We start from the raw sequence: 21,798 nt of genomic DNA on the forward strand, positions 1-21,798 counted from the left end.
AAAGTGTTCTGCTTTGTATTTGTAGTGAAATTGTAAGTACGCGTATGAAAAGCATGTTTGATTTTGTTCTCAATAGGGAATAGAGAAACCTTTGATCATGATTGTGTGCGTCATAATGAGCTCTCTTCTCAAAGATTGTAACAATATAGTGTTCAAGAAGGGAGAGATGGATAAACCGATAACAATACACCAATTAGTCTGACGTCAATTGTGGGCAAACCCTTAGAATCTGTAATTAGACAGAAAATGAATATGTAGAAATGCATGTGTTAATCAAGGACAGTCAACATGGACTTGTCAAATGCAAGCTGTGTTTGGCAAATGTAATCGTTTTTGAAGACATGACTGAACAGATAAAGGGGTGCTGTGTATCTGGATTTTCAGAAGGGGTTCGATAAGGTGCGTGTTGAAAGGCTTTTAGATGGTATGAGAGGAAAGGTACCAACATTGCTAGAAGGTTGGTCAATGGACCAGAAACAGAGTTCGGGTAAATAGGTGTTGCTTGGACCCAAGTGATCAATGCTGGGTCCACATTTGTTCTCTGTATCTGTAGATGATTGGAATTTGGGATTAGGGAGCACAATCTCGATATTTATTGACAACACTAAGGTAGCAGGTTGGGCAAACAGCCAGGAGGATTGTGAAAGACCTTGGGGAGATATAAACAGGTTAGCAGAATGGGCAGAAAGGTGGAAGATGCAATTTAATGTGACTAAGTGTGAGGTAATGCACTTCGGGAAGGAAAACAAGGAATGGGCGTGTGCACTCAATGGGCAGACACTGACTGCTGGAGATAAACAGAGAGATCTAGGGGTGGAAATGCATAATCCCCCGAAGGTTCTAGAGCAAGTAGATAAAGATTTTTCTTTAAAAAGCCAACAGCATGTTCGGTTTTATAAATAGAGGCAAAAACATACAAGAGTAAAGAAGTACTGATCAGTTAGGGTACAATAGGGCACTGTGCGCAGTTCTGGGGATCCTTTATAGAAAGGACATTGAAGCCATAGAGGGTGTACAGCGGAGATTCACCGGGCTGATGTTAATGATGGGAAACTATAGTTCTATAGGAGAGACTTGAGAGCCTGGGATTAGTTCTGCTGAGGCAGAGAAGGCTAAGAGGAGATTTCATTGAAATGTTTTCAATAAGTGTTTTGACTGAGTGAACAGGGAAAGACTTTTTCCCTCTGGCTGGGGAGTCAGTGATGAGGGATTATCGTTGAGATTGAGGTAGAAGAAAGATTTTTACAGAGCGGGTTGTTGGAGTACGTAACGCTTTCCCAAGGGGCGTGGTTGAGGTGGAGACCGTTGAATCTTTTAAGGGACAACTAGATCAATATTTGAAACCGAGGAAGATACAGAGATGTGGAGAGAGAGAGAGAGTGTTGGATCGCTCTATCAAAGAGCCAGCACAGACGCCATGGGCCAAATTACCTCCTGTGCTGTAAACTTCTGTGGTATAAAAACATAAGGATTTGAAGGTGGCCGATGTTCTGTTTTTACACTAGACAATTTTAGTGGAAACTGATCGATTTACCAATGCATTTATTTCCTTCTTTTATTAACTAGCTGTGCAATGCCGTCGCTGGAGGAAATCACCTCCTGGACACAAGGTTTTGATAAGGTAATGAAGACTGAAGGCGGCAGGAACGTTTTCCGTGAGTTTCTACGGACAGAGTACAGCGAGGAGAACATGCTCTTTTGGCTAGCGTGCGAAGAATTCAAAAAGGAAAAGAACGAGAAGGTGGTTGAAGAACGAGCCAGGATTATATACGAGGACTACATTTCAATACTGTCTCCAAGAGAGGTGAGCAGATTCCTGTGGGCAAACACAAGACTAAGGCACCCAGATAAGATGAAGCTGCGCTCATTTTTTTCTTCTGCCACAGTTTGTGTGCTGAGGAGAAGGTGAATACAGATAAGGACTGTCAATGATTAGTACCGTTAGTAGTGTTAATAATTAGGGTTAATCAGCACTATCAGTGGTAATTCCTATCAGGACTGTTAATGAGGAATACTGTCAGTGGTAAGAAATGTGATCAATTGGCCAATAGTGGCAATGATTAGGGACGGATGTGGTTAGCTCAGTCTGTGATTAACCTTGGGACTATCAATCATTAGGACCACCAGTGATCGACCCCCCTCAATAATTAGGACCCCCAGTGATTGGCCCGGTCAATGATTAGGACCACCAGTGATCGACCCCCCTCAATGATTAGGACCCCAGTGATTGGCCCGGTCAATGATTAGGACCCCCAGTGATTGGCCCCCTCAATGATTAGGACCCCCAGTGATTGGCCCGGTCAATGATTAGGACCCCCAGTGATTGACCCCCCTCAATAATTAGGACCCCCCAGTGATTGGCCCGGCCAATGATTAGGACCCCCCAGTGATTGGCCCTCTCAATGATTAGGACCCCCAGTGATTGGCCCTCTCAATGATTAGGACCCCCCAGTGATTGGCCCTCTCAATGATTAGGACCCCCAGTGATTGGCCCGGTCAATGATTAGGACCCCCAGTGATTGGCCCTCTCAATGATTAGGACCCCCCAGTGATTGGCCCTCTCAATGATTAGGACCCTCAGTGATTGGCCCGGCCAATGATTAGGACCCCCAGTGATTGGCCCTCTCAATGATTAGGACCCCCAGTGATTGGCCCTCTCAATCATTAGGCCCCCCCAATGATCGACCCCCCTCAATGATTAGGACCCCAGTGATTGGCCCGGTCAATGATTAGGACCCCCAGTGATTGGCCCCCTCAATGATTAGGACCCCCAGTGATTGGCCCCCTCAATGATTAGGACCCTCAGTGATTGGCCCGGCCAATGATTAGGACCACCAGTGAGCGACCCCCCCTCAATGATTAGGACCCCAGTGATTGGCCCGGTCAATGATTAGGACCCCCAGTGATTGGCCCCCTCAATGATTCGGACCCTCAGTGATTGGCCCGGCCAATGATTAGGACCCCCAGTGATTGGCCCCCTCAATGATTAGGACCCTCAGTGATTGGCCCGGCCAATAACTAGGACCCTCAGTGATTGGCCCGGTCAATGATTAGGACCCCCAGTGATTGGCCCGGTCAATGATTAGGACCCCCAGTGATTGGCCCGGCCAATGATTAGGACCCCCAGTGATTGGCCCGGTCAATGATTAGGACCCCCAGTGATTGGCCCGGTCAATGATTAGGACCCCCAGTGATTGGCCCGGCCAATGATTAGGACCCCCAGTGATTGGCCCGGTCAATGATTAGGACCCCCAGTGATTGGCCCGGTCAATGATTAGGACCCCCAGTGATTGGCCCGGTCAATGATTAGGACCCCCAGTGATTGACCCCCCTCAATAATTAGGACCCCCCAGTGATTGGCCCGGCCAATGATTAGGACCCCCCAGTGATTGGCCCTCTCAATGATTAGGACCCCCAGTGATTGGCCCTCTCAATGATTAGGACCCCCAGTGATTGGCCCGGTCAATGATTAGGACCCCCAGTGATTGACCCCCCTCAATAATTAGGACCCCCCAGTGATTGGCCCGGCCAATGATTAGGACCCCCCAGTGATTGGCCCTCTCAATGATTAGGACCCCCAGTGATTGGCCCGGTCAATGATTAGGACCCCCAGTGATTGACCCCCCTCAATAATTAGGACCCCCCAGTGATTGGCCCGGCCAATGATTAGGACCCCCCAGTGATTGGCCCTCTCAATGATTAGGACCCCCAGTGATTGGCCCTCTCAATGATTAGGACCCCCCAGTGATTGGCCCTCTCAATGATTAGGACCCCCAGTGATTGGCCCGGTCAATGATTAGGACCCCCAGTGATTGGCCCTCTCAATGATTAGGACCCCCAGTGATTGGCCCCCTCAATGATTAGGACCCCCCAGTGATTGGCCCTCTCAATGATTAGGACCCTCAGTGATTGGCCCGGCCAATGATTAGGACCCCCAGTGATTGGCCCTCTCAATGATTAGGACCCCCAGTGATTGGCCCTCTCAATCATTAGGCCCCCCCAGTGATCGACCCCCCTCAATGATTAGGACCCCAGTGATTGGCCCGGTCAATGATTAGGACCCCCAGTGATTGGCCCCCTCAATGATTCGGACCCTCAGTGATTGGCCCGGCCAATGATTAGGACCCCCAGTGATTGGCCCCCTCAATGATTAGGACCCTCAGTGATTGGCCCGGCCAATAACTAGGACCCTCAGTGATTGGCCCGGTCAATGATTAGGACCCCCAGTGATTGGCCCGGTCAATGATTAGGACCCCCAGTGATTGGCCCGGCCAATGATTAGGACCCCCAGTGATTGGCCCGGTCAATGATTAGGACCCCCAGTGATTGGCCCGGTCAATGATTAGGACCCCCAGTGATTGGCCCGGTCAATGATTAGGACCCCCAGTGATTGGCCCGGCCAATGATTAGGACCCCCAGTGATTGGCCCGGTCAATGATTAGGACCCCCAGTGATTGGCCTGGTCAATGATTAGGACCCCCAGTGATTGGCCCGGTCAATGATTAGGACCCCCAGTGATTGGCCCGGCCAATGATTAGGACCCCCAGTGATTGGCCCTCTCAATGATTAGGACCCCCAGTGATTGGCCCTCTCAATGATTAGGACCCCCCAGTGATTGGCCCGGTCAATGATTAGGACCCCCAGTGATTGGACCCCTCAATGATTAGGACCCCCCAGTGATTGGCCCAGTCAATGATTAGGACCCCCAGTGATTGGCCCTCTCAATGATTAGGACCCCCAGTGATTGGCCCGGCCAATGATTAGGACCCCCCAGGGATTGGCCCTCTCAATGATTAGGACCCCCAGTGATTGGCCCGGCCAATGATTAGGACCCCCCAGTGATTGGCCCGCTCAATGATTAGGACCCCCAGTGATTGGCCCTCTCAATGATTAGGACACCCAATGATTGGCCCGGTCAATGATTAGGACACCCAGTGATTGGCCCAGGCAATGATTAGGACCCCCAGTGATTGGCCCAGCCAATGATTAGCACTGTCAGTGGTAAGGACTGATCCATTGGCCACACGTAGGCTATTTTATATTAGATTGTGCATTCATAAGCTCTTATGTTTAACAAATATTTGGTAGAGACTGGGTACGTTGAGGCCAGTGATGGAAAGAGGAACCAAAAAAAGGTGATCCTTTTACCTGCAACACGCAAATGCATCTGCAGCCGTCAAATGGAGGATGATACTGACCATTGGCAGTTCTGGCCATACACAATACTGACCACTGACACACTGGCCATTCAGAACACTGACCACTGACACACTGGCCATTCAGAACAATGACACACTGGCCATTCAGAACACTGACCACTGACACACTGGCCATTCAGAACAATGACACACTGGCCATTCAGAACACTGACCACTGACACACTGGCCATTCAGAACACTGACCACTGACACACTGGCCATTCAGAACACTGACCACTGACACACTGGCCATTCAGAACAATGACACACTGGCCATTCAGAACACTGACCACTGACACACTGGCCATTCAGAACACTGACCACTGACACACTGGCCATTCAGAACACTGACCACTAACACACTGGCCATTCAGAATAATGACACACTGGCCATTCAGAACACTGACCACTGACACACTGGCCATTCAGAACACTGACCACTGACACACTGGCCATTCAGAATAATGACACACTGGCCATTCAGAACACTGACCACTGACACACTGGCCATTCAGAACACTGACCACTGACACACTGGCCATTCATAAAACTGACCACACACACCACTGGCAATTCATAAAACTGACCACACACACCACTGGCCATTCATAAAACTGACCACACACACCACTGGTCAATCATAAAACTGACCACACATACCACTGACCATTCACAATACTGACCGTTGGCCATTCACAATACTGACCACTGGCCATTCACAATACTGACCACTGACCATTCACAATACTGTCCACTGGCCATTCACAATACTGTCCACACACACCACTGGTCAATCATAAAACTGACCACACATACCACTGACCATTCACAATACTGACCGTTGGCCATTCACAATACTGACCACTGGCCATTCACAATACTGACCACTGACCATTCACAATACTGTCCACTGGCCATTCACAATACTGTCCACACACACCACTGGTCAATCATAAAACTGACCACACATACCACTGACCATTCACAATACTGACCGTTGGCCATTCACAATACTGACCACTGGCCATTCACAATACTGACCACTGACCATTCACAATACTGTCCACTGGCCATTCACAATACTGTCCACTGACCATTCACAATACTGACAGCTGATCATTCACAATACTGACCACTGGCCATTCACAATACTGACTGCTGGCCATTCTCAATACTGACCACTAGCCATTCACAATACTGACCACTGGCCATTCACAATACTGACCACTGGCCATTCACAGTACTGACCGCTGACCATTCACAATACTGACCGCTGACCATTCACAGTACTGACCGCTGACCATTCACAGTACTGACCGCTGGCCATTCACAGTACTGACCGCTGATCAATCAATATACTGACCACTGACCATTCACAATACTGACCGCTGACCATTCACAATACTGACCGCTGACCAGTCACAATACTGACCGGTCACAATACTGACCGCTGGCCATTCACAATACTGACCGTTGGCCATTCACAATACTGGCCACTGGCCATTCACAATACTGACCGCTAGCCATTCACAATACTGACCGCTGACCATTCACAATACTGACCGCTGGCCATTCACAATACTGACCGCTGACCATTCACAATACTGACCGCTGGCCATTCACAATACTGACCACTGACCATTCACAATACTGACCGCTGACCATTCACAATACTGACCGCTGGCCATTCACAATACTGACCGCTGACCATTCACAATATTGACCGCTGACCATTCACAGTACTGAACACTGACCATTCACAATACTGACCACTGACCATTCACAATACTGACCGCTGACCATTCACAATACTGACCACTGACCATTCACAATACTGACCGCTGACCATTCACAATACTGACCACTGACCATTCACAATACTGACCGCTGGCCATTCACAGTACTGACCACTGGCCATTCACAATACTGACCGCTGACCATTCACAATACTGACCACTGACCATTCACAATACTGACCACTGACCATTCACAATACTGACCACTGGCCATTCACAATACTGACCGCTGACCATTCACAATACTGACCACTGACCATTCACAATACTGACCATTCACAATACTGACCACTGACCATTCACAATACTGACCACTGACTATTCACAGTACTGACCGCTGGCCATTCACAATACTGACCACTGACCATTCACAATACTGACCACTGGCCATTCACAATACTGACCACTGGCCATTCACAATACTGACCACTGGCCATTCACAATACTGACCACTGGCCATTCACAATACTGACTGCTGACCATTCACAATACTGACCACTGACCATTCACAGTACTGACCGCTGGCCATGCACAGTACTGACCACTGGCCATTCACAATACTGACCACTGGCCATTCACAATACTGACTGCTGACCATTCACAATACTGACCACTGACCATTCACAGTACTGACCGCTGGCCACGCACAGTACTGACCACTGGCCATTCACAATACTGACCACTGGCCATTCACAATACTGACCGCTGGCCATTCACAATACTGACTGCTGACCTTTCACAATACTGACCACTGACCATTCACAATACTGACCACTTACCATTCACAGTACTGACCACTGACCATTCACAATACTGACCACTGGCCATTAACAGTACTGACCACTGGCCATTCACAATACTGACCACTGGCCATTCACAGTACTGACCACTTACCATTCACAATACTGACCACTGGCCATTCACAATACTGACCACTGGCCATTCACAATACTGACCACTGACCATTCACAGTACTGACCGCTGACCATTCACAATACTGACCACTGGCCATTCACAATACTGACCACTGGCCATTCACAGTACGGACCGCTGGCCAATCACAGTACTGACCGCTGGCCACACACAGTACTGACCACTGGCCATTCACAATACTGACCACTGGCCATTCACAATACTGACTGCTGACCGTTCACAATACTGACCATTGGCCATTCACAGTACCGACCGCTGGCGATTCACAATACTGACCATTGGCCATTCACAATACTGACCACTGGCCATTCACAATACTGACCACTGACCATTCACAATACTGACCGCTGACCATTCACAATACTGACCACTGGCCATTCACAATACTGACCATTGGCCATTCACAATACTGACCACTGGCCATTCACAATACTGCCCACTGACCATTCACAGTACTGACCACTGACCATTCACCATACTGACCGCTGACCATTCACAATAATGACCGCTGGCCATTCACAATACTGACCACTGGCCATTCACAATACTGACCACTGGCCATTCACAATACTGACCACTGACCATTCACAATACTGACCACTGACCATTCACAATACTTACCATTCACAATGCTGACCACTGACCATTCACAATACTGACCACTGACCATTCACAATACTGACCACTGACCATTCACAATACTGACCGCTGGCCATTCACAATACTGACTGCTGACCATTCACAATATTGACCGCTGGCCATTCACAATACTGACCACTGACCATTCATAATACTGACCACTGGCCATTCACAATACTGACCACTGACCATTCGCAGTACTGACCACTGGCCATTCACAATACTGACCACTGACCATTCACAATACTGACCACTGACCATTCACAGTACTGACCACTGGCCATTCATGATACTGACCGCTGACCATTCACAATACTGACCACTGGCCATTCACAATACTGACTGCTGACCATTCACAATACTGACCACTGACCATTCACAATACTGACCACTGACCATTCACAATACTGACCGTTGGCCATGCACAGTACTGACCACTGGCCATTCACAATACTGACCGCTGACTATTCACAATACTGACCGCTGACTATTCACAATACTGACCACTGGCCATTCACAATACTGACCATTGGCCATTCACAATACTGACTACTGGCCATTCACAATACTGACCACTGACCATTCACAATACTGACTACTGACCATTCACAGTACTGACCGCTGACCATTCACAAGACTGACCACTGGCCATTCACAATACTGACCACTGACCATTCACAATACTGACCACTGGCCATTCACAGTACTGACCACTGGCCATTCACAATACTGACCGCTGACTATTCACAATTCTGACCGCTGACCATTCACAATAGTGACCACTGGCCATTCACAATACTGACCACTGACCATTCACAATACTGACCACTGGCCATTCACAGTACTGACCACTGGCCATTCACAATACTGACCGCTGGCCATTCACAATACTGACCGCTGGCCATTCACAATACTGACTGCTGACCTTTCACAATACTGACCACTGACCATTCACAATACTGACCACTTACCATTCACAGTACTGACCACTGGCCATTCACAGTACTGACCACTGGCCATTCACAATACTGACCACTGGCCATTCACAATACTGACAGCTGACCATTCACAATACTGACCGCTGGCCATTCACAATACTGACTGCTCACCATTCACAATACTGACCACTGACCATTCACAGCACTAACCGCTGGCCACACACAGTACCGACCACTGGCCATTCACAATACTGACTGCTGACCTTTCACAATACTGACCACTGACCATTCACAGTACTGACAACTGACCATTCACAATACTGACCACTGACCATTCACAATACCGACCACTTACCATTCACAGTACTGACCACTGACCATTCACAATACTGACCACTGGCCATTAACAGTACTGACCACTGGCCATTCACAATACTGACCACTGGCCATTCACAGTACTGACCACTTACCATTCACAATACTGACCACTGGCCATTCACAATACTGACCACTGGCCATTCACAATACTGACCACTGACCATTCACAGTACTGACCGCTGACCATTCACAATACTGACCACTGGCCATTCACAATACTGACCACTGGCCATTCACAGTACGGACCGCTGGCCAATCACAGTACTGACCGCTGGCCACACACAGTACTGACCACTGGCCATTCACAATACTGACCACTGGCCATTCACAATACTGACTGCTGACCGTTCACAATACTGACCATTGGCCATTCACAGTACCGACCGCTGGCGATTCACAATACTGACCATTGGCCATTCACAATACTGACCACTGGCCATTCACAATACTGACCACTGACCATTCACAATACTGACCGCTGACCATTCACAATACTGACCACTGGCCATTCACAATACTGACCATTGGCCATTCACAATACTGACCACTGGCCATTCACAATACTGCCCACTGACCATTCACAGTACTGACCACTGACCATTCACCATACTGACCGCTGACCATTCACAATAATGACCGCTGGCCATTCACAATACTGACCACTGGCCATTCACAATACTGACCACTGGCCATTCACAATACTGACCACTGACCATTCACAATACTGACCATTCACAATACTTACCATTCACAATGCTGACCACTGACCATTCACAATACTGACCACTGACCATTCACAATACTGACCACTGACCATTCACAATACTGACCGCTGGCCATTCACAATACTGACTGCTGACCATTCACAATATTGACCGCTGGCCATTCACAATACTGACCACTGACCATTCATAATACTGACCACTGGCCATTCACAATACTGACCACTGACCATTCGCAGTACTGACCACTGGCCATTCACAATACTGACCACTGACCATTCACAATACTGACCACTGACCATTCACAGTACTGACCACTGGCCATTCATGATACTGACCGCTGACCATTCACAATACTGACCACTGGCCATTCACAATACTGACTGCTGACCATTCACAATACTGACCACTGACCATTCACAATACTGACCACTGACCATTCACAATACTGACCGTTGGCCATGCACAGTACTGACCACTGGCCATTCACAATACTGACCGCTGACTATTCACAATACTGACCGCTGACTATTCACAATACTGACCACTGGCCATTCACAATACTGACCATTGGCCATTCACAATACTGACTACTGGCCATTCACAATACTGACCACTGACCATTCACAATACTGACTACTGACCATTCACAGTACTGACCGCTGACCATTCACAAGACTGACCACTGGCCATTCACAATACTGGCCACTGGCCATTCACAGTACTGACCGCTGACCATTCACAATACTGACCACTGGCCATTCACAATACTGACCACTGGCCTTTCACAATACTGATCGCTGGCCATGCACAATTCTGACCGCTGACCATTCACAATAGTGACCACTGGCCATTCACAATACTGACCACTGACCATTCACAATACTGACCACTGGCCATTCACAATACTGACCGCTGACCATTCACAATACTGACCACTGACCATTCACAATACTGACCGCTGACCATTCACAATACTGACCACTGACCATTCACAGTACTGACCACTGGCCATTCACAATACTGACCGCTGACCATTCACAATACTGACCACTGACCATTCACAATACTGACCACTGACCATTCACAATACTGACCACTGGCCATTCACAATACTGACCGCTGACCATTCACAATACTGACCACTGACCATTCACAATACTGACCATTCACAATACTGACCACTGACCATTCACAATACTGACCACTGACTATTCACAGTACTGACCGCTGGCCATTCACAATACTGACCACTGACCATTCACAATACTGACCACTGACCATTCACAATACTGACCACTGGCCATTCACAATACTGACCACTGGCCATTCACAATACTGACCACTGGCCATTCACAATACTGACCACTGGCCATTCACAATACTGACTGCTGACCATTCACAATACTGACCACTGACCATTCACAGTACTGACCGCTGGCCATGCACAGTACTGACCACTGGCCATTCACAATACTGACCACTGGCCATTCACAATACTGACTGCTGACCATTCACAATACTGACCACTGACCATTCACAGTACTGACCGCTGGCCACGCACAGTACTGACCACTGGCCATTCACAATACTGACCACTGGCCATTCACAATACTGACTGCTGACCTTTCACAATACTGACCACTGACCATTCACAATACTGACCACTTACCATTCACAGTACTGACCACTGGCCATTCACAATACTGACCACTGGCCATTCACAGTACTGACCACTGGCCATTCACAATACTGACCACTGGCCATTCACAATACTGACAGCTGACCATTCACAATACTGACCACTGGCCATTCACAATACTGACTGCTGACCATTCACAATACTGACCACTGACCATTCACAGCACTGACCGCTGGCCACACACAGTACCGACCACTGGCCATTCACAATACTGACTGCTGACCTTTCACAATACTGACCACTGACCATTCACAATACTGACCACTGGCCATTCACAATACTGACCACTGGCCATTCACAGTACTGACCACTTACCATTCACAATACTGACCACTGGCCATTCACAATACTGACCACTGACCATTCACAGTACTGACAACTGACCATTCACAATACTGACCACTGACCATTCACAATACCGACCACTTACCATTCACAGTACTGACCACTGACCTTTCACAATACTGACCACTGACCATTCACAGTACTGACAACTGACCATTCACAATACTGACCACTGACCATTCACAATACTGACCACTGGCCATTAACAGTACTGACCACTGGCCATTCACAATACTGACCACTGGCCATTCACAGTACTGACCACTTACCATTCACAGTGCTGACCACTGACCATTCACAATACTGACCACTGGCCATTAACAGTACTGACCACTGGCCATTCACAATACTGACCACTGGCCATTCACAATACTGACCACTGGCCATTCACAATACTGACCACTGACCATTCACAGTACTGACCGCTGACCATTCACAATACTGACCACTGGCCATTCACAATACTGACCACTGGCCATTCACAGTACAGACCGCTGGCCAATCACAGTACTGACCGCTGGCCACACACAGTACTGACCACTGGCCATTCACAATACTGACCACTGGCCATTCACAATACTGACTGCTGACCGTTCACAATACTGACCATTGGCCATTCACAGTACCGACCGCTGGCGATTCACAATACTGACCATTGGCCATTCACAATACTGACCACTGGCCATTCACAATACTGACCACTGACCATTCACAATACTGACCGCTGACCATTCACAATACTGACCACTGGCCATTCACAATACTGACCATTGGCCATTCACAATACTGACCACTGGCCATTCACAATACTGACCGCTGACCATTCACAATACTGACCGCTGACCATTCACAATACTGACCACTGGCCATTCACAATACTGACCATTGGCCATTCACAATACTGACCACTGGCCATTCACAATACTGCCCACTGACCATTCACAGTACTGACCACTGACCATTCACAATACTGACCGCTGACCATTCACAATAATGACCGCTGGCCATTCACAATACTGACCACTGGCCATTCACAATACTGACCACTGGCCATTCACAATACTGACCACTGACCATTCACAATACTGACCACTGACCATTCACAATACTTACCATTCACAATGCTGACCACTGACCATTCACAATACTGACCACTGACCATTCACAATACTGACCACTGACCATTCACAATAATGACCGCTGGCCATTCACAATACTGACTGCTGACCATTCACAATATTGACCGCTGGCCATTCACAATACTGACCACTGACCATTCATAATACTGACCACTGGCCATTCACAATACTGACCACTGACCATTCGCAGTACTGACCACTGGCCATTCACAATACTGACCACTGACCATTCACAATACTGACCACTGACCATTCACAGTACTGACCACTGGCCATTCATGATACTGACCGCTGACCATTCACAATACTGACCACTGGCCATTCACAATACTGACTGCTGACCATTCACAATACTGACCACTGACCATTCACAATACTGACCACTGACCATTCACAATACTGACCGTTGGCCATGCACAGTACTGACCACTGGCCATTCACAATACTGACCGCTGACTATTCACAATACTGACCGCTGACTATTCACAATACTGACCACTGGCCATTCACAATACTGACCATTGGCCATTCACAATACTGACTACTGGCCATTCACAATACTGACCACTGACCATTCACAATACTGACTACTGACCATTCACAGTACTGACCGCTGACCATTCACAATACTGACCACTGGCCATTCACAATACTGGCCACTGGCCATTCACAGTACTGACCGCTGACCATTCACCATACTGACCACTGGCCATTCACAATACTGACCACTGGCCATTCACAATACTGACCGCTGGCCATGCACAATTCTGACCGCTGACCATTCACAGTACTGACCGCTGACCATTCACAATACTGACCACTGGCCATTCACAATACTGACCACTGACCATTCACAATACTGACCGCTGGCCATTCACAATTCTGACCGCTGACCATTCACAGTACTGACCGCTGGCCATTCACAGTACTGACCACTGGCCATTCACAATACTGACCACTGGCCATTCACAATACTGACCACTGACCATTCACAATACTGATGACTGGCCATTCACAATACTGACCGCTGGCCACGCCCAGAACTGACCACTGGCCATTCACAATACTGACCGCTAACCATTCACAATACTGACTGCTGACCATTCACAATACTGACCACTGACCATTCACAATACTGACTGCTGGCCATTCACAGTACTAACCGCTGGCCATTAACAGTACTGACCACTGGCCATTCACAATACTGACTGCTGGCGATTCACAATACTGACCGTTGGCCATTCACAGTACTGACCACTGGCCATACACAATACTGACCATTCTCAATACTGACCACTGGCCTTTCACAATACTGACCACTGGCCATTCACAATACTGACCACTGGCCATTCACAATACTGACCACTGACCATTCTCAATAAGGACCACTGGCCATTCACAATAATGACCGCTGGCCATTCACAATACTGACTGCTGGCCATACACAATACTGACCGCTAGCCATACACAATACTGACCGCTAGCCATACACAATACTGACTGCTGGCCATTCATAATACTGACTGCTAGCCATTCACAATACTGACTGCTGGCCACGCTCAGTACTGACTGCTGACCATTCACAATACTGACCGCTGGCCATTCACAATACTGACTGCTGGCCACGCACAGTACTGACTGCTGACCATTCACAGTACTGACCGCTGGCCATTCACAATACTGACTGCTGGCCATACACAATACTGACCGCTAGCCATACACAATACTGACTGCTGGCCATTCATAATACTGACTGCTAGCCATTCACAATACTGACTGCTGGCCACGCTCAGTACTGACTGCTGACCATTCACAATACTGACCGCTGGCCATTCACAATACTGACTGCTGGCCACGCACAGTACTGACCGCTGGCCATTCACAATACTGACTGCTGGCCATACACAATACTGACCGCTAGCCATACACAATACTGACCGCTAGCCATACACAATACAGACTGCTGGCCATTCATAATACTGACTGCTAGCCATTCACAATACTGACTGCTGGCCACGCACAGTACTGACTGCTGACCATTCACAATACTGACTACTGACCATTCACCATGCTGACCGCTGGCCATTCACAATACTGATCTCTGGCCATTCACAATACTGACTACTGGCCGTACTGATGACTATGGAGATCACTAACAACCATTGATACTAACCTTTCATGGTGATGTCCACTGACAGCACTGCCCAGTGACAGCACTGGCCATAGACCTCCACACCACTGACAGCAGTGACCATGGACATCCACACCATTGACAGCACTGGCCATGGACCTCCACACCATTGACAGCACTGGCCATGGACATCCACACCACTGACAGCACTGGCCATGGACCTCCACACCATTGACAGCACTGGCCATGGACATCCACACCACTGACAGCACTGGCCATAGACCTCCACACCACTGACAGCACTGACCATGGACATCCACACCATTGACAGCACTGGCCATGGACCTCCACACCATTGACAGCACTGGCCATAGACCTCCACACCACTGACAGCACTGACCATGGACATCCACACCACTGACAGCACTGGCCATGGACCTCCACACCATTGACAGCACTGGCCATAGACCTCCACACCACTGACCATGGACATCCACACCACTGACAGCACTGGCCAAGGACCTCCACGCCGCTGACTACACTGGCCGTTGACAGTACTGGCCATTGGTTATGGTAATATTGGCATTGACAGCATTGAATAGTACTGACCAGTGACATCATTGACAATTTACACCACTGACCACTGACATAACTGACCATTACAGTATCGACCATTGGCAATAGTGTCCTTTGATGGCGGCCATTGACGGTACTAATCATTGATGAGGCTGACCATTGCAGTCAGGTAATTAAGCACAGATCACAGACTGGATCCGAGGCCTTCCTAGTCTGAATGACTCCGTTTGGTCTTTGGGCGCTGTTTCTAACAGCTGGGCCATGGAGGACGCTTGGGAACAACCACTGCCTGAGGCGGTAACAATCAAAGGGCATTAATCAGCCTCGCTTCTCAATGGTGACGTGCGACCTCTGCTGGGAGGACGGTGATGCCTCTACCGACGAATATCCTACCGTCGGTCAGCGTCTAGGCTCGGGCATGATGAATGGCACATTTGGGCGAGGTAGCGCAGGGTGTCGGTGCCTGCAGATCATTCATGGCCTTTAGGAAAGAGGTGGTTATGGGTGGTTGGCCCCCTTGAGTGGACCTAAATGAAGCATCGAGCTCGCGGCAGAGAGTGGAAGTTGCTAAACAGTCTTGAGTGAGATTGTGTAATAATAAAATGTGCACTTCAGTTATTTTTCTTTGTGCTGTTTACAGGTGAGTCTTGATTCTCGTGTGCGAGAAATAGTCAACAGGAACTTGCTGAATCCGTGCCCTCTTATGTTTGAGGACGCCCAGCTACAGATATACAGCCTAATGCACAGAGACTCCTTTCCTAGGTTCTTGAACTCTGAGCTGTACAAGTCCCTCACTGAAAAGCCGCAAGCTCCCCCCGACACCACTCCTCTCACTGAAAGCTAATCTCGGACACCCTGAAAGGGAAAAGAACGGTAAAATTCGGGCACAGCCGCGCTCGCACACACACATACATTTGCACAATCACATACACACGCGTGCAACTATACATGATCATACACACACACACACACACACGTGCACATATACATGCATCATCATGCACACGCACATATACACATGCACACTTGTGTACCTACATGAAAGCGCATTCACCTGTGCATGCATATATGCATTCTCACAAACACATGCACTTACAGATGCTGACACACTTGTGCACACACCAACATACACACGAGCAGAAATAATAGTGATTAAATGAAAAGAAGCATTGTGAAGACCTGACACTGGGTTCCTGGCAATTCCCAGTTTAGCTCAGAGTGTAGTAACAAATTGAATACTGAGCTCACTTTTAAACAAATATATATATATATATACAGATATATATATTGGTTTGAATAAAACTTTTGCTCACTGCCTCAGTTAGAAACACAAAAGCCAAGAATGTTTGTTCTTTAATTTTTAAAAAAGGATTTTTTAGGGGTTTTTTGGCCAAAATTCAGCTCGTATTCCCCGCAGCAGCAATTCGCCGAGCCCATCACTGGTAAATTAGGCAAACACACGCCTACAGCCCGCCAGAGCGGCGAGCGAGCAGGCCGACTTTAAAGGCGGCCCCGTGTGGCGAAAGTCGCGCGGTTGCTACACCCGCCCACCCGCCGGCTGTGCCTCTGCCGGAGGGGAGCGCCCGCGCGGTGGGTGCAGCGAGAGGGCGGCGGTGTGCGGGGGACGATGCGCGGCCTAACAAAAACATTCGCCCGCTATCGCGGTACGAAGGCGGGATTGTTCGCCGAGACTTCGCCTCTGCCTGCGCAAGATATCGCAGTCCGACGGCGACTCCCGTGACCACACTTCAAAAGTACTTCATTGGCTTGTAAAGCGCTTTGGGGCCATCCTGCGGTCATGGAAGGTGCTGTATAAAATGCAAGTCTTTCTTTCCAGCGGTCGACGGGATTTCGTGAATTTTAATAAGCACAAAAAATTAATGTAGAACTTTTGGAGGGCTGCGAGTTTTCAGTAATTCCGATCGTGTTGAGAGATATCGGGGCATATTTATTTATCTCGAAAGAGACCGTGCAAAAAATATATATAAATAGCGAGTAAAAGCCCGGGGATCTCTGTTGTGGTTTGTTTTGGCGAGCGAGCCAGCGGTTAGCGTGTTCCTGTGACGTTCCTCTATCCATCCTTTCTCGCCCAGCCGTAAACCTGCTTGTTTTTAGCAAAGTGAATCGTGACGCCGCCGTGTCAGCCAATGGGTTGGAGGCAGGGTTGGGACTTGTGGTTTATAATTTACCTCATAAAACTACAGCAGGCAGAGTCTCCAAGCTCCTGGCCGGATCTACGGCCGAGTCTCCCGATAAAAAGCAGGATTATCTATCTCTCCAGCAAAAGGCAGTGAGAGGAGGATAGTTACACATTCCAATACGATAGCAAAATACTGCGGATGCTGGAAATCCGAAATAACAACAGAAAATACTGTATTCGCTGCTCACGATGTGGTCTCCTCTACATTGGGGAGACCAAACGCAGATTGGGCGACCGCTTTGCGGAACACCTCCGTTCAGTCCGTAAGGGTGACCCCGAGCTTCCGGCGACCGGCCTGTCATTTCAATTCACCGCCCCATTCCCGCTCAGACCTCACCGTCTGCGGCCTCTTGCATTGTTCCACGGAAGCTCACCGTAAACTCGAAGAACAGCTTCCAATTAGGCACTTTACAGCCTTCCGGACTCAATATCGAGTTCAACAACTTCAGATCATAACCTCGGGCCCTATTATATTTTTATATTTTTTATCCACACATTTGGTTTGTGACTTTTCCTTGTTTTTCTCTCTCTCTCTCCCACATGGCAGCTGTCTTTCACTCTGCCGGCGCATTTCACACTTCATCGAGAGCCATTGTCTGTTTCTTTACCTGTCCTATTACCATCTCGTCTCACCTTGAATATCTCTTAATGTCTCTCCTTTCATCCCCTCCCCCATTTCCCAGCCCCCAAACTGCCTTTTAATCTTTTCATTTCCTGCCTCTTCCCTCAGTCCTGACGAAGGGTTTTGACCCGAAACCTTGACTCTGTTTCTCTCTCCACGGATGTTGCCTGGCCTGCTGAGTTTTTCCAGCATTTTCTGTTGTTACACAATTCAGTCCCAGTCACTTGCAGCAGTGCGGGCTCCAGGCGTGATTGACGGGGGGGGATTTACCCAATCAGCTCCATCCTGGCCGGGCTTGCGCTGTCTCTATAAACAGCCTTTATTTGAAATGCGTTAACGCAGCCACTGAAAGGGAGGACAGAGAGCGATCATAGGGTGCGTTAAATCGCTACCGTCGCCAGCGGAGGTTTCTAGGCGAAAAATGTATTGCTTGTTCGTTTAAAATCAGTATGTAATTTTCACATGTTTTTATTATTAAAAAAAAGTATATGAATATATCTATCTATCTCTAAACCATGTGAGGTTTGGGCAGAGAGCGAATGGGGGCAGGAGGCGGTGGTGGAGGCAAGTATTCTAGTCAGGGTAGCGCTCGTGTCCTTCCCACAGAAGAAACCCTCTCCTTGTTCAGCCTCATCCTGTTGCCAAGTGTTTGCAGATTGGGCAGGGTAGGAGAGTGTGGAGATTGGGGGCGTTCAAATCTCGCCACTTGTAAAAAACTGCATTCAGTAAATCTGTGGGCCGGCAATAATTGACCCCCGAAAAGCTGTCGGTTCGGTGTTTTAAAAGCCCAACTGGTCCTTTTAAGGGAAGGGGAATCCTGCCTGCCTCTAGGGTTGGATTTCAGGCCTGCGCGGACTTCATAAGTTCCACTCAGCGCTGTGCTGGGGCGTCTTGGCTCTCTCATAGCTGGGGCTAGGGAGGGCAAACTCAGTTAGGACCTTCTCCTCCATACCCCCCCCCCCCACCCCTACCCCACAGCGATCAGTATCCAGCGGCACCTTCCTGAAGTGTGTGGCCATCAGGGCAAGAGCAGGATCGAGCCCCGTCCTGGCGATTCTGGTCCCACCACCATCGAACGTCCCCACCGACACTCATGGTCAGAGGTCCCACACAAAAGATAAAGGGCTACTTGGACAGGGTACCTGAAACAGGACCGTCGGCCGTAGAACTGTCCCCCACCTCCCCCACCCCCCCCGGTGCGGGGAAAGGGAGGGGAGGAAACCGGTGGGGAAGAAAGAGTAAATAACACGAATCTGAAATAAAAGCAGAAAATGCTGGAAATGCACATCGGGCCCAAGAGCCTCCAAAAAAAAAGAGACAAGACGAGAATATTTTGGACAGTGAGCCTTCGCCAGTCTCTAAGATTCAACTGAAAGATTGGTTTCTCCATTCTTAATGTCACCTCGGTTTTTTCCTCTCAAAAGTCAATTCTATTAAAAGGTTTTTTTTTGTTGTCCATACTGTGAACGCTGGTGGCATTTTAGAGGACCTGACAGGGAAAGAGTTAGCAGGTCTACGGAGGAGAGAACTGTCTCTTGCAGAGGCTGGGGGGGAAGATTCCCTCTGTCTGCCCAGTGTGGCAAAATGAGCGTGAGTGCGACAAGGAGAGGACAAAAGAAATCTTCTCCCCCCTCTCTCTCTCCCCCCCCACTCTCCCACTCTCCCCCCCTCCCCCCCCTTTCCCCCCCACTCTCCCTCTCCTCTCCCCCTCTCCCCCCCACCTCTCCTTTGCCCCCTCCCCCCTCCCTCTCCTCTCTCCCTCTCCCCCCTCCCCCTCCACTCCCTCGCCCTCTCCCCCCCCACTCGCCCTCTCCCCCTTCCCTCTCCTCTCTCCCTCGCCCTCTCCCCCCTCCCCCTCCTTCTCCTCCCTCCCCCTCCTTCTCCTCCCTCCCCCTCCTTCTCCCCCACACTCCCCCCCTCCTCGCCACAACCATTAGCCCAACGAATGCTCCTTTCAGCTCCATGACACCGTGTAACCATCCCTCCCATCCAGCCCCGTGCCGCCACCGGTACTTGCCGTCTATATAAGTGTAGGCACAGCAAGGATTCATCTCGTCTGGTGGCCCACTGCTTTATACCTTCATGTACGTCCCTTTATGTGCCATTTTAACACTGGCTTTAATCACTCGAAAATAAAATAGGGTTAACCACCTGCATTAAAAAAGCACTCGAGGGAGTTTTACACAAACACGTGAGAACATTGCACCAAAGGAAAGTTAAACCTCACTGTGTTTATTTTTTAAATTATATTTTTAAAAAGCGAGTGCTGAAGACAGCATTGGGGTAAGGCCGGGACGAGGGGTAATGGTTATTCCGTCGCGACAGAGCAGGATGTCACTGGAACACTTTTGGGTAATCGTCTGGGGGCATTTTGCCTCAAAATGAAGAGAGCAGCAGGAATCATTATTGTAAGACAGGAAGTCGAAACCAAAACGGCTGGAAATCCAACAGAAAATACTTAAAAGTAGAGAGAGTAAAG

General features: G+C 48.8%; 1 protein-coding gene across 2 annotated transcripts in view; it reads left to right on the forward strand.

Annotated features, from left to right (window-relative positions):
- Window positions 1-19,814, forward strand: part of LOC147120865 (regulator of G protein signaling 17-like) — a 43,100-nt gene extending 23,286 nt beyond the window's left edge. For both annotated transcript variants that reach the window (XM_085979215.1, XM_085979216.1), the window contains 2 exons: window positions 1,567-1,804; window positions 17,138-19,814. In XM_085979215.1, the coding sequence (XP_085835341.1) occupies window positions 1,567-1,804; window positions 17,138-17,341 (442 nt within the window). In that variant the 3' untranslated portion in view covers window positions 17,342-19,814. The remainder of the gene's footprint in view (window positions 1-1,566; window positions 1,805-17,137) is intronic.
- Window positions 19,815-21,798: the final 1,984 nt, after the last annotated feature.

Source organism: Somniosus microcephalus, chromosome 3 (assembly GCF_052327205.1).
Source record: "Somniosus microcephalus isolate GS21.2 chromosome 3, FLI_Smic_1.0, whole genome shotgun sequence".
In the NCBI taxonomy this organism is placed as follows: Eukaryota; Metazoa; Chordata; class Chondrichthyes; order Squaliformes; family Somniosidae; genus Somniosus; species Somniosus microcephalus.